This window comes from Brachyistius frenatus, unplaced genomic scaffold (assembly GCF_029030835.1).
Source record: "Brachyistius frenatus isolate BFR_SWC_R1_liver_20210118 unplaced genomic scaffold, ASM2903083v1 Contig_5, whole genome shotgun sequence".
Lineage (NCBI taxonomy): Eukaryota > Metazoa > Chordata > Actinopteri > Embiotocidae > Brachyistius > Brachyistius frenatus.
The window spans coordinates 8,543,844-8,566,700 of NW_027210604.1; the positions used below are offsets into that span (position 1 = coordinate 8,543,844).

Below are 22,857 nucleotides of genomic sequence, written 5' to 3' on the forward strand. Positions count from 1 at the left end.
ACCTATTATAATTCAAAAGTGACCCTCCCAACACTATTTCTCACTGAGGTGACAAAAAGTAACTGAAAATGTGTCTGTATGCCTTCTGTTAATGAATAAAAAAACATGTAAACATCTCGCGTATCAAATTAATTAAGTTAATAAATATTTTACACGTGTAAAAATGTATTCAACAATATTTTTTAAAGTATTACATTACGCCACAAAAGAAAGAAAAAAATAACATTAGGTTTGAAATACGAAACCGGAAGTACATATCAGGTCACATTCTCGTTCCAGCCTCCTTCCGCTAGGGGGCGACTGCCCTGTTAACGGTGGTTTGTAGTCCGCCAGTAAAAACAAAGAAGAGGAAGAAGAACAATCACCCGCCAGAGTTTGAAAGAACCGAGCAGAAATGGCGACCAAAACAAGGTCAGAAGGAAAGCAGCTAAAGAAAAACGTGAATATCACGTTTGAAGCATCCAGTGTCGACTTCAACACCACCACGCTCGAAGAAAAGTTGGTTAGCCAAACCTCGGCGGATGAGGACAGCGACGACAGACCTGCGATCTTCATCTGCGGGAAGTGCAAGTTGATAGTTGGGGATTCAGTGTCCTGGAGTGGAAGTGAAGACGGCTTAAACCAAATAAAACTGAAGCGTGAGTCTGGCTTTTTAATTTCTTTGGGTGTCCAAACTAGTGAAGATGCATTTAAGTGCTGTTGTAGAGATTTTTTTTTAAATTATTTTTATTTTTTTTTACTTGACACGTGAACGTTACACTGCCAAGACACTGCAGCTGACATGTTTGTGATGTTTTTTTTTTGTTTTTGTTTTTGTTTTAGGGGTCACTGGCAACATCTTGATCGGAAAGGAAAGTCGTCTGTTTGAAGCAAGCAAACGGTCTCTCTGGTAAGCGAGTGAATGAACTCACATAAGGTAAAACTACCAAAATTCAACATATCAATTCTTTAAAAACGTACATTTGCGAGCAGAAAAACTCCACTTTCTCCACCAATATAACATGCCCTGCAGAATTTATTGCTTCAATAGACAACAATGACCGTCAACACTGAGTGGACAACATCCACATTAAAAAAGCGCTGGTACCAGGATGTACACGTCACAATCCACCACACGCTGTTGGATTAGATCTGTTTCACTGTGATGATTTGGACTAAACCATTCACCTTTTTTTGTGTTTTTTTTTGTTCCCCTCCTCAGTCTGATCATGGATCTCTTCTGCAGAGGCTGCCATTCGGTGCTCGGCATGTTTTACACATCAACCCCTAAAAACATGGACCACAAGAGGTGTTCATTCTACTTAAATGTCGCTGACATAGAGAGGTGCGTTCAGGACTTGAAATGTTTCCTGCATAATGACACCTGCAATGAGTTTACTTTTGTTTTATGTGATGCGCTAGTTTTCTGCCGCTGGGGCCTGACTGATGAATTTCAGAGGAACAAAACACGACTTGTAAACTTATTTCATTATACTTTTTTTTTGTACCATAAAATGGAATGAACATAAAAAGTATGCAGGTGCACTTTGGCTGGATTCAGGTCTGCTCTTTATCTGAGAAAAGGAACTGTTCAATTAATACTTGTATGTAGGGAGGTGAGCATAAATATATTTTTGTCTCAAACTTAAAAACATGGATCCTCATTTATAAACAAATGTTAGCTGAATAACTTATTATCACACGTTATTAATTAATAACTTATTAAACTTATCCTTATGATCAAGTAGGATAAAGTTGAAATAAAACCTCTCCTCTCCTGTTGTATGAAATATATATCCGACCTTCAAAACAGTTTAACACATAAACAGTTATTGAATTTACCAAGAAACATAGTGGTGGTGCGTTTAAGGACTGAAGGAATAAAAAAAAAAAGTCAAGCCCCCGAGGCTTTATACAGCAATTTGAATCCAACACAAGCTGGTGTGTTATCTACCAAAATTGAAAACAGTAATTCCAGGTCTATCACAAAATATGGCTTCTACATGAAAAAGCTTTACACAGTGTTTTGTGGGTATAAAAGTCTTATTTGCTGAGCAGGTGTTCAGGTTAGTCATCCCCACCTCTACCAGTTCATTTAACATCTGAATTCCACTGCAAATGTCTTCCAGCTATGAGCTCGGCTCTGCAAAGCAGATGTTGGCAGCAGAGGGCCCCAAAGAGCAGCCGGTCACACTGGAGTACAGAGGCATTGTTGAGCAGGAGCTGATGGAGGTGAATTACTGCTGCTGCTTTTCTTTGTCTGCTTTCTCTGATGTTTTCTTGCTCTGAGATAAAAAAAAAAAAAATTAAAAAAAATGTCATTAACTGAACAGATTTTCTGCTCTAAAGCTCATTGCAAAGTACAACCATGTGCACATGTCCAAACACAGCTTGATTTGAGTCCTTACAATTGTTTTGTTGCGGAGTAAAAAAAATAATAATTTAAAAAAATATATATAATTTTTAAACTAGATATTTGTCCTCCACACTACAGCAGTTCTAGCAGGAGTTGCTGTGCTCTGTGTTGGATTGTCTTGCTGGCAGTGCTCATTGTAGAGCTCTTTCATTGATTACCAATGCACAGGTTGTACTGAGGATGACATCAGCTTAGTTCTGGAAAACCCATGCTGCTTTAGCAGCCAGACTCTTATATCAGACATTACCTCATATGTCTGTCATCTCCTGCAAATAGTTTTAATGTCGATACCATTTGGATAAACTGAAATTAAAAAAATATATATTTTCTTTAGGATTCAGTGTTAACAGCCACATTTTTTTTTAAATTTTCTTTTTTTTTAAATAATAATATATATTACATATTCCAACTTTGAACTCCTTCTTCTCTTTTTTTTTTTTTTTTAAGTGTCATAGAAGTACAACATGGAATTCTACTCACATTTTTTTTTTTTTTTACCGGGGTAATGTCATAATTTCCAAAGTTATTCTGAAATTACCCTTTGTTTAAAAATATGTCCATGAGAGCACAAATTGTCCAGTAGGTGGTGATAGCATGCAGGAGCACCTGCCAGCACACTCCTACTCTTGCACCAGGGACAATAGATGTGATGGGGAGCATGTGGAGGAATCTTTGTTGGTAGAAAAACATGTTTTGATCATGAAGTGTTTTTGTGGCTGCAGCTCCATTATTGATGGAATTTAGTTTTACTTGGCAAGTGATCTCTGAATGTTCCTCACGCGACACTAGACCCATTCTATTATGAGATGTCAGTGCATCAGTATTATTAAAAAAAATAAATAATAATAATTCTGCCCATAAGATAAGAAGACAATAAAACATTTCTCTTGTACAACAAACAATAAGATACGCTTTTAAGTCCTAACGGAGAGTTCCGTGTCTGTAATAGCACATTAATTACCATGTTATTATTTTGTCTGGGACTTGAATAGTTTATCTATATAACTATTTTTTTCCTCTCCTTTTCCTGTTTTGTCATCCACTAAAACAAATCCAAAAAAAAAAAAAAAGTTTTTTAGTTCATCTCATGCAATGAAATGAAAAGGCTTCCCTTGTATTTGCTCTGGTTAATATGTAGGTTACGACTTAAACCTTCCCTGTCTTTGACTTTGTTTGGTCCTTGTGTGAATAGGCTGAAGATTAATCTGACCATGGCTACATGCTAATCGTATTAATTGTAGGTGGTTTAATCATTCATTTATTCATTGGTCGCCGTTGGTGCGTTTTAACAAGATTTGAAAAGGTCTTTGATTTGGAAATCCCAGCTGTCTGTCATCACATGTGTTTTGGCAGTAGAAGGTGAGGCGATATGGCCCGAATATAATATAACAATATTTCAGGGTTTTTCTACAACAGCCATGATGACGTGACAAAATCCAGTAAGATACTTTAGTTCTTCATTTCAAGAACAAACAGTTGAAACAAAACAACTGAACGTAACAGTTTGCCTTCAGATAGTCAGTAAAAACGGACATGTTACTGTGGCGTGTGGTACATTTGATCTTCTGTAATCAAACCGCTGAAGCCATTATCATAATACCATTTTCTTTTTTAACATATTAAAAAATCATACCGGTGTTCATGAACGATACGGCACACAATCATTAAGGCTCACCGAGATGTTTGTTTGACCAATATCAAAACACTTTTAAGTGCTATGAAAGAGCCGTTCCTTCCAAACTTGTGTCGGCATCAAAATGCAATACTTCTCGGTGCCATCTGATACGTCTCCGTGGCAACAAATATCGAAAACTGTTGATCAGACCGTTTTGGATTTAAATAAAATGGTGCCGTTTGTATTCAGACACTCAAACATACTGTTCATTTATCACTTTGAAGAAGTTTGGCTCCTTTTATTTGTATATCAATATCGTTTCAATAGTTTTAGACATTCATCAAGAAAAAAAAAAACTTGCTGTGGGCCCTTTTCACTGTCTACTGACATTTTATAGACAAATAACTCAAATATTACGAATTGATGAGACAAAAAAAAAAAGAATTGCAGCCAAAAGAGTGTTACACCACAACGTTTGTATTTTTCAAGGTCGGATGTCAAAAAACATTCTTTAGCAATCAGAAGTTAAACCCAGACCCGGTTTTTGGTGTCTCGAATCAAACCCCGCCCGACTCGTATGTGTTTCATGCATAGTTTATGTCATCAGCTATACTGTATACCGTATATCGGATGATGACGCCCGTCGCCCCTGCTGCCATAGTTAAATGTATTCTGTCTGTCTGCCTGACTTGGAGACACTTGTTTGGGTTTTTCGTCCTGTACACTCGGTGACCTGTCTGCCCCCCCCCCCCCCCACACACACACACACACACACACACACCCCTCCCCCCCTCTCCCCTGCTCCCTCATACATACCCATCCATCCCTAACCACTTCCTCTCTGGGTGTTGTCATTCTTCCTCACTGTCTCCCTTTTCCAATTATCTTTGCTCCTCCTCCTCTCTCTCTCTTCCTCGCTGCTTCCTGCTGCTCCCTTCATTTCCCACCTGTCCATTTTGTCCCATCATTTCGTCCCTCTCCCGACTCCTCCTTCCATCTTCACTCATTTCTCTGCCGTTCTGCCTTTGCTTGTTCATTTTCACCTCACGGAAAACACTTGCAAACTTTCGAAAAACCCTTTCCCCTTTCTCTCCCGCCTGACCCCCGTCCTTTCCAGATGAAAATGCTGGTCATGTCCATGGCTCAGAGGCTGGACGAGATCGAGGGCGACCTTCGGGAGGAAAGTGACGCGGCATCAAAGTGACGGATGTCAACTTCATATCCCAGCACCTCGGCTCTACCTTTACGTGAACGCTCCCTCCTCTAAGTTTAATCTCGGCAGCATTCCTGCGGTACCACGTTTGTTTTTTGTGTTTTTTTTTCCAGGCCTCACCTTGTGCTCAAACACACACACCCACCAACACACCAACCGAGCTTCCAGTCTGCTTTGTCCTGATTACCAGCAGTGAAACAAAGACTGCCTGCACTTGTAATCAATCATGTTGCCAGCTCGGCTCTCGCGGCTCTCGGCCCATCTCCTCTTTTGCTGGTCTCGGTGCGGAGTGAATGTGCGCTATGAGCAGAATGTTTATTTGTGCAAGATTTCATCAGGCAGGCTGCACACTCAGCACAATGCTGTATTGATCTGGCCACTCGAGGCCACACACACACACACACACACACACACACACACACACACACACACACACACACACACACACACACACACACACACACACACACACACTTTTTCTTTGTTCGGTTCTTCAAGTGTGGAGCCTTGAAGCCAGACAGGTTTGCTGTATATACGCTGTTTTGATCGCCCTGCTGTGTACTGAACAACATTTAAAGCATTTGTTTTGGTTTTTCATCTTTTATCTCAAATATTGCCTGGATCTTCCAAAATGTGCAGCAGTTTGCATTTGTTCAATTGTTGTTCTTTGACTCATTGGTTTCTTTATATTTTTTTTTGTTGTTGTTTTATTCCCAGTTATGAAGATTTTTTTTTTTTTTTAAGGATTTTTGTGTAATAAAATGTTCAACTGTTTCCACAATTGTTTGTCAGTTTTACTTTACAGATTAGACCGAACCAATCAGGATCATCTTTTTAAATGTTTCTTTTATTTGCTGTAAGACTGTTGGGGATCAGTGGCTCATCCTGGTTTGCAATTAAACGTATCTCTTGGATTTAAGAGTTAAATAGCAAGTTTAAGGTCTTTAGCATTCAGGGGTGGGTGGAGGGTTGATTATCTTTAATAACGGGGCGTTTGTTTACCAACTGACCTCTAATGTGCCTAGCAACACTTTCTACCAAGGCGGGAAAGCGGCGCCACGCTGCAGCGCTTTGCCCTCCCTCACCCACGAGGTTTCATCAGCCTCGCAGAACAACAACAGTTAGAAACGGCCAACCAGCACGCTGTATCCAAGGACGGGTTGCGATGGCAACTGAGAGCACGTGCTACGCTGAGTGCCTGTTGCCATCTCGTCACCGTGTTCACTGCCGGAGGAACAGCCAGCCAGCTCGCTGGCCGGCATGCCTGTCAACAGACGTGATCCCCCCCCCCCTCCCGCTCAATGCTCAGATATACAGAGAGGAGGAGTCCTCAATGAGCATCTCCCCCTTCTCCCCCCCCCACCACCCCCAACCCTGTAATCTCAATGTGATGTTTTCCTCTCTCTCTGACCCCACCCTCGTCTCTCCTTCACCCTCCCCCTACCTCTAATTCTCCCCACCCTCAAATGTTTTTGTTTTTTTTTGGTGGGTGGGGGGGAGAAGAGTCAAAACAACAACAAACAAACCGCGTGTTTTGTTGTTGTTGTTGTTGTTGTTGTTTCTGGTGGTGGTGGTGGTGTCGCTGTCTCCATCCGGCTCTCTCTTAAGGACGAGGCGCCAGAATCCTGCGAGCGGATGACGCAACCCAGCCGGCCAGTTGCCTGTCCAGATGTGCCCGCTGTGCCCCGTAAAACGGACTCATTTAGGAGAATATGTCCCAGTCCGCCTTGTCCCTCCGATCTGAGCAATAAATCTTTAAAAAAAAAAGGTTCGAAGCTGCGTTTTGAATGGCCTCTGAACTCATTTAGCCGTTTTATATATAGACACGGTGTTGCTGGATGCATTGCACCGCTGTGTGCAATTATTGCAGCGGTTTCACTCCACTCACCCTTCATGTCTCCACCAATCACCACCACCCAAACCCGCACCAACGTAGAAACACGCGCGCGCGCGCGCAAGACATCAGTCTGTACATCAACACTCAACTCTACAAGCGCTGCGGGACAAAGGATGAATAATGCAGAGGTAGCGTCTGAGCGAAAGTCACCTCCCCTCTTTCCCTCCTTTTCACCTTCCCTAAGCAATAAGGAAACAATGTTGCCATGGAGGCAATGAAGCCTCAGCACGCCAGTAGCCAATTACAGTCCTCCCTGTGTGAAACAACCGACCAATGGCTGCTCAGACTGATGCTGCTTTTGCCACAGACACCGGGATCCTATTGGCTGTGCTCGGCTCTTTGATTGAATTTCTGATCTTGTTTTTGAGAGAGAGAAAAAAAAATATCACCGGTGTGCCAACTTAGAAATTATGTTTTTTGTTTTTTCCTCCGTGAAGTGAACAAATTATTATTCTGTCAGGAGGAAAATGTTTCTGTTTGATTGGTTTGAGAGACTTAAATTCACTGCCGTAAAGGAAAGCGACTGAGATTCATTTATGAGGGATTTGTCAACTAAAAAGATGAAAAATATTATTTCATCTTTGACAGTTTGAATCAGTGCATTTTTCTTTCATTTAATACCAATTTTCTGCTTTCCCATCATATAATTTGGTGTTTCCTCTGACAAAGGACCACACCCCACCAGTTGCTCATTGCTGGTTTATGACCAGTTCCCGGTTTAACTCTTGATTTTCCACGGCACTGTGCAATCTGCATGTCAACTGTGTTCTCTATCAGTTTCACGCTTATCTTTATTAACTTTATTAGTTAATATGCATTTATTTACAGGGTGCTAATGTATATATTATACAAAATACATCTTTTTTTCTTTTTTGCATCTAAAGTCATAAAGTCTGATGTCATCTTTGTTTTTGTGTCTCGCAGACTAGATGGCAGGTCAGTTAGTGAACTTCTTAAATTTATCTCCGGAATCAGTGGGAGTCTTGAGATGATCTTGACTCTCTGTGAAACTTAACCCAGTTTTATTTTACACATTTTTTTGCAGCGGTCAAGTCTCTGATAAGCCCCAGCCTTCTCGTTTCATTAATCACCATCATCTGTGTCTGATCAAACAGTATAGCCGGCCAGTCGATGAATCGTCTGACGGAATAACCCAAATCCCCTTTGAGTGCTCAAAGCCTCCTGCTTCATTAGAAACATCTGCTTGTTTATTTTCCCCTGCCTCTTTGTGTACGCCGGTGTCTGCCAGGTAGTCTGCCTGTTTCTCACTCTCCCTGCTGGTGTGAGAGCTGCTGAGGGAAGCAGTACCAGTCTGTGAGGCTGTAACCAGGATGCTCAGGGTTTTTTTTTTCCGTGTGTGTGTGTGTGTGTGTGTGTGTGTGTGTGTGTGTGTGTGTGTGTGTGTGTGTGTGTGTGTGTGTGTGTGTGTGTGTGTGTGTGTGTGTGTGTGTGTGTGTACACACATCCCCAGAGTTCTCCACTGTGTAGCAGGTTAATCGTCTGTTTTTCTCAGACACAAAGGCTCGTCCCGTTGCCAGTGACACCCTGGTGTGAGTGTGAGTGTGTGTGCCTGTATGTGGCGAGGAGGGGGCTGAAAACAGGATTAGTGTCATCAGGATCTAAGCCTGAACAGATTGACAGAAATAAAGTCTTGCTGGACAGTAAATTGTCCGTTTGGCCACATATTGAAAGGGAACACAAGTGATTTGGTGGTTTTTTTTTATCCAGTCCAAGCGAGCTAATAAACATATGTGATGAGCAGTGTAAATGCCACCACCCTGGTTATCAATTTCTGAATGCAGCAAAGGCGCATTTCTTCTGCTTTCTGTCTGAATCTGACAGGAAAATCTATATTATATTAGAGTGTCTGAGTCTCCACATATACTGTATGGCTAGGTGATATGGACAAAAAAGCCAACATCCAATATATCAAGATATTTGTTATTTCTATTAATTCTTGGAGAACAGCAACTGCTTCATGTTTTCTAGACAACAAAATTGTGTCATGAGCCGCATTGTTAATATTTCCTGAAGTGATTATTATTATCAATTTATTGTTATTATTTCTTGCATTAATGCTTCATGAGCTTGTACATAGATTTATGACTTGTCACTGCTGCCAGAATCTCCCCGAAAAGGCAGTAAGTGGCTACAACTAACTTCTAAACACTTTCAGTAAAGATCTCTCAACTAGTTGATTTATAAATTGTTTAACCTATAAAAGGATGAAAAAGTTTTTTTTTTTTTTTTTTTTTAAAAGCCCCCTTACAATTTTTCAAACCCAAATGTTACTTTTCCAAGACCCAACAATGTGAGAAAATATCAAACAGAAAAGCTGCAAATCTTCACATGGAGGGAAGCAGATATAGATTATAGCTATTTCTGCTTGATAATGACTCCAGCAGTTATTTAAAAAACAGCTGTTCATTAATTTTCTTTAATGATTACCCAATCTGGTATTTTCTATACTATCTCTCAGCTGACTGATGTGTTCCTTAAAATCGTATCATCCATAGAGAGAAGCGGCCCCTTTTTGGGAACTCGCCTTAATACCACGCAGGTGTTACAAGTGCTGAACACTGTGTACAGGAATTACCTGTCCGTGCCGTGTATAATATCCTTCCGATGTCGTTAAGCCAGAGTATTCATGGCCACAGCCTGTTCGAGTCACCAGACCGCCCGGGGATTTTGACTAACTGTCCGCCTCGTCTTTGATAAACAAAAGGCTCTGGCTCTAATGCATTTTCGGGCCACCCTTGCCCCGCTGCTTTTATCAGCTTAGCCACGCCGATTTAATTTCATCCCTGTTTGTGTTGTCCTGTGTATGTGTGTGTTTGTCTCAGAGCTCTGGTGATCCCTCTGCTTTGTCTCGACACGGCAGTGTCACCCAAAGAGGTTTACTGTGGGACGGGGGGAGCCACAGCTGAGTGGATTAGTGTCTACAGTGTGTGCTAGTGAAGAGGGAAGGGTCGTGGTATGTGTGTGTATCGGTCCTAAGTATCCTTCAGCTGTTGCAAGGGAGTGTTTTTTTTTCTTTTTTTACCCACCACAGGTGTCCCGTGGGAAATGTATATGGTGTGTGAGACATGTGACACATTGAGGTTGTAAAGATCGTTCCATAGCGGAGAGACAAATCCTTTTTCAAACTTCCAGGAGCGGAGAGCTTTAGGAATAAATTATAGACCTCAGGCTGTGTAAATTAGACATAAATTAACAGGAATGTTGGATTATAGTGGAATTACTGACTTAATTATAGTAATTCAAGTATATTAATTTTGTTTTCAGTTCATAAATTGTGCAGGGTACTGTGTACAGAGCTCATGACATGCAAGAATAAAGCCAGGCAGGTGCATTTAAAGACTACACAGACATATAAAGAATTCAGTATAAATATTTAAAATACTTTATACAGCATAGAAATCTCTTGACACCCAAACAAAACCATCCATTACAAAATCTTACAAAAGACCTCCCCCCAAGTCTGTATCAATCTCAGTATCAACCAGGAAAAAAACAATTTACAAAGACATAATTTCAAATGTTGACAGTACACTTTGACTCATGCAACTTGTCGTTTAGATAGGAAGAGATTCTACGGTATTTTAACAGTGAGAAGCCTCGTGTGCCTGCGGAAGCCTTTTTATAAATTGTGAAAACATCAGTTCATTAAACATTTCAGAGGTCCGTTCGTACTGAGCGGCAGGAACACAGGAGATGTACTGTTATTTACAAGAACGATTTTCACATCACTCTGAGAGCTCTTGGCAAATACTCATCATTGCAGTTAACACTTAAGACTATTGCACAAACTACAGCATTAAGACAAAAGGAAGAGAATTCTTATCGTGGATGTTACGTGTTTCTAGTAGCTGATTCTTCCCACTTTCAGGCCCTCAGCCTTTGGCAAGGTTGATCAGGTTCATAAGGCTTTTGATGCTCTATTTTTTTATTTTTTTTAATCTTTTCTTTCTTTTTCAAAAATGACTGAACAGGCATATCCTGCTGTGAGAAAGTTATGACTAAGACTTCCCGTTTGAGTTTCCCTGTGGGTCTTTGAGGTGATATAACACTTGTATATAAAAAGTTGTAACTGTGAGTCATTAGTAGAGCTGAGTGACCGTTTTACGAGAACACTATAAAAAAGTGAGAGTATGATTCTACTCTTGGTACCTACGTCTGTTTCAGTGTGTTGATTCTAAATGGCAATGCTCAGACACTGCAACGCTGTGGCATAATCCACACAAGCATGTCACAACTGACAGCTGCTGTACATAACGTATGACTAATGCAGTGAGGTAAGAGATGGTAAACACCGTTGTTACTATAGGTTTTGGTTTTTCAACGATAGTGCAGTGAGATTTTTTTTCTCCAGTCAGCATTTTAGATACAGTGCCAGCTGGCTGGAAGTCAGTGACTATCGTACAGAGTTTTCACAAAGACAAAACATTTACACATGTAATCAGGGTCAGGGTAAGAGTTGGGGTCTGTTAGCTGGTGTGAATCAGTCTGCTGCTCAATTAATAACCAGTTACAGCGATATTACACACGAGAGTATCTCTAACTTGATCTATAATACAGTGTTAACAGTGTGTGTACGCATGTGTGTGTGTGTGTGTGTGTGTGTACGTACATTTTGTTAGCAAGGCCCATATGACATGATGTCCAATATCCACTCTGTATCTAGGACACAGCCAGGTTTAGTCATTGCTCAGGGATCTGTTTCAAATCTCATCTTCTCAGCGTCACCATCTCCTATTATGTAATAAGAGTGGCAACAAAAGCTAAAATACTTTATATTGTCACCTTTTTTTTTAAAATTTTGTATTATTTAGTCTGTCAGTGGCTCAGTTGCAATAAAGGAAGAGTTCACAGTTCAAAAGGCCGCTCTGGAAGACCTCTCCAACTCAAACATAATGTTGAGAGGGGCCTTGAGTTCACTGTCGTCTTTCATTTACTGTCGTCATGTATCCCTCAGCAGAGGGTCTTTAGGGCACCTGAAGCACAGAGGAGCGTCTGCATGGGGTACGGAGGTGGAGACACAACTTCCTCAACAACTTGTTCTGGCCGGAACGTAAACGGCTGCAGCTGGACTTTCTTCTTTAGGATCTGTCCGATTCCCATAGAGGGGAACTTGCTGCGGTGCGTTGGGCTCTCGGGATCGCTGCTACTGCTGTTGGAAGGAGGACTGAATGCAGATGTAGGGTTAAGGGGACTGAAGGCGGACTTCGGAGGGCTGAAAGCTGAGCTCCCTGGGGGGCTTCCCACAGTGCTGGGGGGGCTGCCACTGGTGTCTGAAGAGCCGCACCACTCCGACGAGACGCTCTTCTTGGGCTGCGGGTTGACAATAAGGACCGGAGGGCTGGGGATTGTGGCCTTTTTTAAGTAAGATGAGTCGGGTTGGAAGGCAGAGACGTGTCGGGGTGGTGACAGAGTCCCATTGGTAAGTTTGTACCAGGGCGAAGAGGGCGTGTCCTCAATTTGTTCGGCTTTGGAGAGCGAGCCAAAGGAATGCATGCCGATAGGTGACGGTGCCGGTGGAGCAGGAATGTTGTGTTCTGGGCTCGTGTTGACTTGCGGGAGGGTGGCCAAGCGCCTCCGTTGCTGTGGGGTGTTGGGGAAGAGAGGATGGATCTCTAGATACTCCATGGAAGAGGAAGCAACAGTGCCGGGTGGCGCCAGAGGCGAATTACGATGTCCACCAGTTATGGCACGCAAAAGACCTGAGGAGGAAATAAGAAGCATTTTAACATCTTGGAAATATTGCAGTTAGTTTGTCAAATTTGAATCAAAAATGTACAAATTAAACTTTTGCTCAACTTGCTGCGGACATAACTGAATGAAAGGTTGAGACCTGACGATTCTCATAGTTCTGGCTTGCGTGTCTAGATTCTATACTGTACGTCATGTCAAGGCCACATAGTCATCTGACAAGAAGTAACAAGCAGGTGCAAAGGCACAAGAATATTCTGTCCTAATTTTAGCCAAATGCAAACCAGCCCTTCCTGACATGCTGGATCTAGAACAGCCTATCGGCTTTCTCAATATCACTTCCAGGTATATGAGAAGAGAGAAAGGAGCTTAGGTCTCGGCTTTGCCGCTGGTACTTGTCAGTCACTTGTAAGCTCTTCAATGAGTGTGAACTGGCTAACTCAGACCACCTGTCACTCTTTTGCTGAAAGCACATACTGTATAGGCAGAGTTTGAAAGCGCTTAATTTAACTGCTGCTGCTGATGTATTGCTAGATTCAGTTCAGTTTAAATTATATACTTACTTCTGTACTATGATTTCTCATGGTCTCACTTTCAACAGGTAAATTAAAAATAAACATTTGTGTCTTTGCCCCACAATTCATTGACAAGTTGTCTGGGATGTTTCCTCTCAGATGGATGGGTGGGTGGGTGGTAGGAGGGATGGACAGACAAACATTGGAGGGATGGATCGATGGATGGAGGGATGATGGATGGAAGGATGGATGAATGAATGAATGCCTGGGTAACTATGTATGTATGAAACATGCATGCTCGGTCAACCTACCCTGTATGAATAAAGGTAAATAAAATACAACATATGAAGTGATACTTTGTAAAACAAATCAACTGTATAAACTATACATTTGTATTTAATTGAACTGTATGAATGCTCACCTGTTCTTTGTTTCTTCTCCTTGCTGGGCCCCTTGCTCACAGCCAGGTAGACGGGCGTCTGTTTAGGGGGGATGGTGAGCTTATCAACATGCTTCCTCCACTGGGTCTGGAAGTATTCATTTTTCTGCTTTTCTCCTTTCTTTTTCTCTTGGAACTGCATCTCCTAAGCAGACATAGCAAACGACATTAAAAAAAAAAAAAGGTCTTACCTGATGTGGAACTTTTTACTGTGTAATTCCTCCAGTGTTGTAACCATTTCTACAGTGTGCACAGAATCTTTCAGGAAAAATATGTTGTGTGTATGAGTTCAAATTTTGTCCTTTGCTGGCTGACATTGGAGAGGTATTAGCTGGGATCTCCTTACCCTGTACTCTTTGGACAGTCTCTTCATTTTCTTGTTCAGAAGAAAATAGACAGCCAAAGTGTGGCAGGCGCGATTGGTGAGGACGGCGCTCAGCACCTCACTATGCTTGTAGCCCATCTTCTCCGTCATATGCAGCAGCACCGTGTGGTTAATTTCTTCAATGTGGATCCTGAACACAAAAAAGGGAAAAGAGAGCAAGGAAGTTAATGTTTTGTTTTTGCTTAAGATTTAACATGGAAATGATTTATGTGTGCCAACGGTATGGCCAATGAGAGGCTGTTGTAAATGACCTCATGTTGCAAAATAATACGAATTTCAAATATGGTTGAGTCTACCTGTTGAGGTACGGTGCCCCTGTGTTCTTATTGGCCAGCTGTAGCCAGGAGTCAGCCATCACCTGATGGATATTTGGACGCTTGTTGGGATCTGGCTCGAGAAGCTTCTTCAGAAGGCAAATGGCAGCTAAGACAAGAGAGACGCCGAATAAATAATCAGATGCTGTCACTGGCACTGCCAACAGTGGAAAGATTCACAATACTCAAACATGTTATTATAAGTTGGCTTATACCCAAACACCACACGGGTTGGTTCTATTCCTGTTCATGCTCATTCCTAACCTTCCTCAACTGTTATTATCTTATGATGTGGTGACAGTCTTAGCTTGATTGATGGGTCCTTTCAAAAATAGGTTAAGCCACCTCTTACTTTGCATATTAGCGCAACGCATCGTCATTGCGAAACGACACCATTGGTGGATTTCGCTGTGAAGGTGTGACGGCAGAATTAACACCACAACGTCCAGCGAATTAGACTCGTGCTACCTGTCCGACTGAACATCCCCCCAACTAAGGCTGGCGAGGATATGGATATTGTATCTATATCTTGACATGACTCTGGATATCATCTTAGATTTTACATATCTTAATATTGCATAAATATTCTCTTTTCCTGGTTTTAAAGGATGCATTACAGTTAAGCGGTGTAATAGTCTGAATTTACCAAACTCTTCATTATGTTCACATTACTGGGAGTATTTATATAAAATTTTGTCGTGTAAATATTTTGGGAAAGCATCAATAATCAAACCCCACAATGTTGTCAAAATATCGATATGGAGGTATTAATTCAAAAATATTGTAATATCTGATTTTGTCCAGATCACCTAGCCCGAAACACACACTTATGATGAACTACCTTTTATCATGATTCTGATATATAGGGACCCAAATGAATGAATAATATTTTTTTTTTCCTTTTGCACTGTCTTATATGTGGCCATGGGCATGCATCGCTGCACTCACTAATTGTTTAATCTCTCAGTGGTTTGATTACTTTTATGTGAATATGATGTCTGAAGGCAGCATTTATTTTTAAAAGATTTCTTTTTTTTTTATAAAAAAAAATTTTGGCTATTTTTTTGTTGAGCAGGAATTTAAAAACAATTTCAATATTCTGAAACCAGACTGTCAGAGATCTTGTTTATTAAATAATGATTTTAAAAACCTTTTTTTTTGTGACTGTCAGTTGAAGAAGTCATATTATATTCATAAAAAGGGCATACCTTGTCATTTATAATTTATCTGCACACAACAGGTGTATTATTATTATTTACCTGTTGAGAGTGAGGGAGGTAGAGGGTTCATTTCTTTGTCCACCATCTTCTGGTGCAGGGCTCGAAGGCTGAAAGGCTCCACGGTAAACGGGAGAGTCCCCGTAAGCATCGCATACATGTTCACACCACTGGGAGACCAAAGTGTACAATTTAGTTTTGGCTCGAAATATACTCATATGCTTCTATTTGTTCATTTATGACAACAATTGATTAAATTGCAACATAAAGGAAAGTAGACTCACATGGACCAGACATCCACCTTTGGCCCATACTTCTTCCTGGAAAGCAGCTCTGGGGCAGCGTAGGCTGGACTTCCACACTGGGTGCTGAAGGGGTCGGAGTATCCCAAGATGCCAGCACAGTTGCTGAGGCCAAAATCTGAGGGAGAGAGGAAGTGGGGTAAGTTTTGTTTCTCTGATTATTTCTGTCTTTTCAGCGAGTTGCCTCATCATGGAGTCATGGCTGGCATTAGTTATTATTATCTATAATATTATTGACTGCTTGAACATTTTTCTTGTCATTTGCTATGAGGATTTTTGTATTTAAGAATTAATTTATAGAATTCCTCTTTTTCTCTGTTTAAAAAGAATCAACATTGCATTGAACAATAAGGGAGGTACTGAAGAGGCTGTTGGGTTACCTATGAGTTTTATGTTGTCCTGCTCATCCAATAGGAGGTTTTCTATCTTCAGATCCCTGAAAGACCAAGAGAGACAAAGGAGATGTCAGTGCCTGCACAGTCACAGTTTGCATTAGATAACGTATCTACAGTAAGTCGTTGTCATCATTACAATGCAAAGAAGAGGTCGATGGGAACCCACGCCCCCCCTCCCAAAACACAGACCCCGACACTTACACACATAACCCTCCTAATGTGGGTCATGCTGATTGATTTCCACGGTCTATTGTGTGCCTCCTGATCCCTCCTCAGTCTCAGAAATCCTGTTACACACTTATCTACGTAGGCCATCTGACCATGATTGAAATTTAGTTCCCAGGCTCGGGGTGACAACGACTAAAATATTCCCAGGAAGAGCCTTGTGAAACATACATCTGAAATTTAATTTAAAGATGCAATACATATGCTAGATAGATAGTTACTTTATTAATCCCCAAGGGGAATTTTTTCTTCTTCTTTTTCTTTTAAAGAAAAAAAAAGTTGTTTTTCCCTAAACTGAATCATTATATGTAACAATATGTGTAAGAGAAATGCACTTGAATGTCTAATATTTGAATTACTCCACAGTACAAAGAAAAGACAGCAGTTTTTTTTCCGTAGCTGCTCTCCAGAAAACCTCTGAAATGATCACACTGCAGTTATCAAGCAGACACATTAATAATAATGTGCACAAGACAGACTTAACCCACACTTTGAGAAAGAGAATCATTTCTGACTCTGAGTCATCTTTAACCCACAAACAGCACAAAGGTCTCTGAGTGTTAGATGTCAATATATCCACAATAATTTACACAAATTATTTTAAGATACTTTTTTTTTTTTTTTTTTTTTACCTGTGCACCACACCCGCCCTGTGCAGGTGCTCGACGGCCAGCACCAGCTGCCGGATGTATTTCTGAGTCTCTCGCTCATCCAGGCGTTTCTTGTCATAGATGCAGTTCATGAGGTTCCCGCCGGGACACAGCTCCATCACCAGGTAGTAGCTGTTCTCTGTCTCCAGGATGTCCAGCAGCTGCGTGATGTTGGGGTGGCGGATCATCTGCTGGATGTGGCCCTCCCGCCGCAGGTTCTTGGTGACGTACGAGTCCTTTTTGGCCTTCCGCTTGTCAATCACCTTCACCGCCACCTGGGGAAATACAGAGGACAAGAGAGGGGAAAGATGAGGTGAGGTTATTTTAGTTAAAGCGCTGACTTAAAGTTTGACTCCTAAACCTTGCACTGCACGATATTGTGAGTAATACACATGGGGCATTGGTGTGTCTCGGACGAGGGATTTTAAGGAGTTGGAGTGTAACAGGTGATGAGCTACTCAATCTCCATTGCTGGGTATATAACTCGACACTGACCTCACCCTCACAGCTGCTCGCAGTGTGGGACAACCCAGGCGGTATAGGGCCCTGAGACTGCAAGAGGGGGAGTTGTGTGTGTGTGTGTGTGTGTGTGTGTGTGTGTGTGTGTGTGTGTGTGTGTGTGTGTGTGTGTGTGTGTGTGTGTGTGTGTGTGTGTGTGTGTGTGTGTGTGTGTGTGTGTGTGTGTGTGTGTGTGTGTGTGTGTGTGTGTGTGTGTGTCAGTAAGCTAGAAGGGTTACTGAACCATCATAGTGGAAAAGCAAGTGTTACCCTATATGTTGAGAAGGCGCCAAAGCCAAATGGAGTCACTATCCCACCATTTGCTTCAGAGTTTAGTCACAGCTAAACACACACGAGAAGTGACGAATGCAGAACCAAAACTGAGGCAGGATAAATTACGGCTGCTAATGTTCTCAAACAGATTTCCAGGCAGATGTTAATTTATTTTGTCTTTAATTGCTCATCCCACCATATTTTGTCTACTTCTTGTGGTGTTGCTGGAGTAAAATCCTGCAGAATCTCCTTATAAAAGCCGCAGACATGTCCTTTAATTATATGACCGAGACTTTGCTTTGCTTTGTCGGTAATTACATTCAATAACATATCCATCTATTTGTCGTTTTGTCTCCTTGTATTCTGTCTAGACTGAGTTCAAGAGCATGGCTACCATACACAGCAAATCATCTCAAGGAGAGCCCACAGACATGGAAAGGCATGACCAGTGAAACTAATCACCATATCCATTAATGAAATGGTGAGGGCCGAAGTGGTAGAGTGTCTGTGTCTTGTCTTTCTTCTGCCCTTCAGCTTGTCTTTCATTTTTACTTTCGTCCTTTCAACTCTGATAATTAATTCACCTCTGAGAGCCTTTTTACTGCTGCTAATTAAACCTGGCTGTAGCCTTTTGTGCATGCATGTGCGTGCGCTGTCACAGTAATGGATGGCCTGTGTTTACACCAGCCCCCGTGGACAGGAGATGGGGTGCAGGGTATGTATGGGGGGATGGGGCACTGTATTTACAGTAGGCTAGTCTATATAAGGAGGGGTGGGGTATGGACGAGGGGGGGGGGCTGCGCCCTGCCAGGGGGCTTCTGGGGGAGATTCAGTTGTTTATCAGGCGCCCCTCAGACAGAAAAGGGGGGTCTGGGGTGGGGGAATATGGAGGGGAAAGTGGGTTACAGACATCAAAAACACATGCACATGACCTCCCCTAGCCCCTGACCACGACAACACCATCTCTCACCTCCCTTTCACACCCCCTGCCTTTAAATACACACTTTGCGTCCTGCCTCCATCCTGACTTTCTAGTGATGCTTATAAAAAGGGATCAGAGAGCCCTACTGTATTTCCTTACCCCCTGACTAACCCTGTGCTTGAATAAACTCACTGCCCTCCACTCCCTCAGAGCCCTTGTTGGACGCCTGTATTCAAATGAATGAGAGAGGGAGAGTGTGTGTGTGTGGGAGAGATATGTGATTGCCAGTGTTTGCATCATCCTCAACAAAGACAGTGAAGGAAGGAGGCGAGAAAGGAGAGGAGCGTTTTTTTTTTCCGTCGCAGCAACATAAAAGAGGGGGTCAAAATGATCTAACCGGACATATTTTTCAGTTCTAAGCAACATTTGCACATTAGTGCCGCACATGAGCACAAACAGAGAGGCATGCTTTACAGGCAGGAACACGCAGGAAAAAGGAGGTGCTTGTTTTTCGAATATGCAAATGTCCTGGCAGCTTCTCAAAACAGCCTGTAGAGACAAAGGCAACCAGTGGCCAATGGTTGCCCAATATCAAAGCCCTGCGCTGGCGGAATCGTAATGAGACTGGGGTCCATTTATCAACGCCATGATTTCATATGAAAGTAGCAGCTCTGCTCTGTCATAGGCCTGACAATTTCCCTCTCCGTCCCTATCACAGTGCTGCGCACCCACAGCGGTGAGATCACCACCAGCAGCAGAGGCAGACAAAGCAGAGGCTCAGAGGGGCGCACAGCTATCCAAGGCGTTGAACAGGGACACAGTTCCCTGACGCTCTCACACACACAATAAGTGAATATCGTTTTTAGAGCAGCCCCGATTTTTATAAACTGGGGCTGAGTTCAACTGTTCGTGGTGCCGCATGAGCTCAATAACATGATCGGTTCCCGTTGCAAACAGGGCTGACCACTTTATCTGAGGAAGAACTGATCAATCAGTGAGACTCGGACTGGCACGCTATAAAAATATGAATGAAGGGTTAATGCCAGAGGGTGTTTTTCTTAGTTGGCACGCAGCAGGAAGGAATGCACTGCCACAAAGGCATGAGCCAAGTGACAGCTGACACTCCAGTGACGTTACATTTAAAACCACATCAGACTTTGACCGCAGTCAGACTTCTTAATGCTAAACATACAGTCAGAGCAAAGTCAGCACATTTTCCAAAAAGTGTATTTTTGTCTTTTTCTTGTTTAAAATTTACAACCGCAATAAATCAGGATGATTAAATTAACTGCATTAAATCTAATGGCATGTAATAGGATCACAAAACATACACAACTTTACTAAACACTGTTGGATTTCCACGTTGCAGTCCGCTTACCTTTTCCCCAGTCAACGCATGGAGACCCTCTCTAACTTTGGCGAACGATCCCTCTCCCAGCTTCCTCCCGATCAGATAGTTCCCGACCCGCTTGGTGTGGTAAAAGCTCTTGAGGATGTCCGCTGCAGGACTGCATAGGGACACCGGGAAGATGTTCTCATTCCCAGCACTATTTGGGGTTTTACCCTCATATAACGCGTGGCTGTTGTCCACTACCATGTCGTTGTCCGCAACTGGCATCGCAGCTCCCTTGCCAAGAGTCTCCTTTTAACAAGGGAGGAAAAGAAACGCAGCTCGACTCTCACCCACCTTAAAGGCAGGTATTAAGTGCTTAACGTCCGGCAAAGTGCGTAAACTCCGTTCTGTTTGCGTCTCGCCCTTAATAACAAATTAAGGGAACCGGAGCTCGCTCCACCTGTTCACCCAAAGCATCCAGTGAGCTCACTCAGCAATTTCTGAGACGCGTCTTGATTAACGTATCAGCTTAGATTAAAATGACACAGAAAAACAGACTTAGTGATGGAAAGTTAAAAACCTAAGTGACGCAACCTGTCTTAATAGGCTAATTGTGAGGGTTTAAAAAAACAGTGGCTAAGCCAGAGGTAGGCTGTACGCGCAGCGTCTCTTCTCCAAACAAGAACGCCTCTGTGTGGAGGCAGCGTGTTTTCCAGTTTGAAGTGACTTTCCCGGTCCTCTTGGTGGGCGTTCCTTAATGTGAGGTTGAAAAAACAAAACAAATACAGTGGTGGAAGTGGGGGTTATTTCTAATCCAATCAACGCAGGCGGGCGGAGCACATGTGAGAACAAGGGGGACAACTCGAACCGGTACCACCACCTCGCCGTTTCGCTGTGTGTGTTTCGTGGTGTACACAGATAGTACATTGGTATGAACAAAGAATACATTTGTAGCCGGAAGAGAGAGAGCGAAACAAATATTCAGATTGTTTTTAAATTCATCTAACATGATTGATGTGGCTGTCTACTTTATTTATTTATGTAGAGTCGTGCGTAAAATGCGCAGACCATTGTGCTGTGCACCAGGCTAATTAATTACATTGGCATGCTCATATGCAATTTTTGTGTCAATAAATCATCACATTTCAGACTTGTCTGAGGAATTTCATGTCAGACGGACACACAATCACGTTTTTAGATTGGTTGTTGTTGAACATGGAGTTCTGCCAACGATAGAAAGTTGTACTTCCAAAACACCAGCGGCAGACAAAGAATCATTTTCTTTGTCGCTCGCTGAGGTGTTCACTGGCCTAATTAACAGGGTGCTCATCAGTCAAAAGAGGACACCTGCAGGGAGGGGCAACAGTTTGAGACATACTTCTCCTCCTGGAGGCTATTTGTCTTCACCTCAAATTAATCAGACCGTATATGACTATTATATATTTTACTTTACACATGTAGCCCGCAAGGACTGAACAAAATAACAAACACCTGACAATATAAGCATTAAACAGCCCTTTAACAAATATAAAGCATGTTGTTTTCTAGAGTCTGTGGGAGAGAAGTGTCACATCCCTACTGTGTTCTATGAGGCTGTAGTCTGTGGCGTGACTGTATTTGTGCTGTTTTGTTCACTCCTAGAAGGACTGTGATGAATACGTACACATACAGCTTGACTATTGGACCATGCTTTCCAGACACTGAACCAGACACCAAGACACGAAACCAAAAGGGCAAGTACTCCATCTATTGGAGTATTTTTGTACTACAACAATGTGGTGTCTTCCTATGAAAACATCTATTGATGTCCATTGGACTTTAGTAAATAGTATGGTAAATGGTCTGAATTTGACAGTTTACCTCATATTCACCCACTCATATTCACATACCAACGGTGGCAGAGCTGCCATGCAAGTTGCCTGCCATCGGGGGCAACTTGGAGTTCAGTGTCTTGCCCAAGGACACTTCAGCATGCGGACAGGAGAACTGCCAACCATATGATTGCAGGGCCACCCGTTGTCAGTAATATTATGACTTAAAGTCCTTTTGGTTTAACATTAAACTATTAAATAAAATACCTGACCCCATTCTTACAGGTGATCTGTTCGAGGGGGATTTTATACTGGAAATGTTGCAAATATCCTTTAATCATTAAACTAGGGAAGCATCACACAAAATATATAATAACTTTCATAGTTCTATAATATTTCACTAATAGCCTTTAACTTTGTGACTTGGAATAGTTTGAAGGAAGTTTGAAGGAAGGAACATTGTTCAACACAGAAATGTAAATTAGTTTATATATTCATTAATTCCTATGCTGTAAATATGCCTATTTATGTTTTATATGTCTATTTATGTCTGTCTGTCTGTTTTTTGTTTGTTTTTTTTGGACGCTGAGAGTGAAGCTATAACCAGAGTGAAATTCCTTGTATGTGTCAACATACATGGCCAATAAAGTGATTCTGATTCTGATGCAAGAGAAATTGTAACTTTGCCATATTAATAAAACGGCAAGCAAAATTCCAACCTTTTACTTAGTTTCATGGTTTAATCTGAT

General features: G+C 42.0%; 2 protein-coding genes and 1 long non-coding RNA gene across 3 annotated transcripts; 1 reads left to right on the forward strand and 2 right to left on the reverse strand.

The window, feature by feature from the left end:
* The first annotated feature begins 357 nt into the window (after positions 1–357).
* Positions 358–5,942, forward strand: mis18a (MIS18 kinetochore protein A). The gene is made up of 5 exons (XM_069720984.1): positions 358–638; positions 823–889; positions 1,202–1,324; positions 2,109–2,211; positions 5,128–5,942. The coding sequence occupies exons 1-5, from the start codon at positions 395–397 to the stop codon at positions 5,212–5,214; spliced, it is 624 nt and encodes a 207-aa protein (XP_069577085.1). The 5' UTR covers positions 358–394; the 3' UTR covers positions 5,215–5,942.
* On the reverse strand, positions 1,868–7,259 carry LOC138634229 (uncharacterized). The gene is made up of 3 exons (XR_011311956.1): positions 7,112–7,259; positions 6,750–6,976; positions 1,868–2,264 (listed from the first exon to the last, which is right to left on the reverse strand). It is a non-coding gene; the product is annotated as an uncharacterized lncRNA (long non-coding RNA).
* A 3,241-nt stretch (positions 7,260–10,500) lies between these two features.
* hunk (hormonally up-regulated Neu-associated kinase) lies at positions 10,501–20,979 on the reverse strand. Its single transcript, XM_069721004.1, has 9 exons — positions 20,343–20,979; positions 17,254–17,546; positions 16,382–16,437; positions 15,984–16,119; positions 15,742–15,869; positions 14,465–14,591; positions 14,130–14,298; positions 13,766–13,928; positions 10,501–12,840 (listed from the first exon to the last, which is right to left on the reverse strand). The coding sequence occupies exons 1-9, from the start codon at positions 20,580–20,582 to the stop codon at positions 12,092–12,094; spliced, it is 2,061 nt and encodes a 686-aa protein (XP_069577105.1). The 5' UTR covers positions 20,583–20,979; the 3' UTR covers positions 10,501–12,091.
* Positions 20,980–22,857: the final 1,878 nt, after the last annotated feature.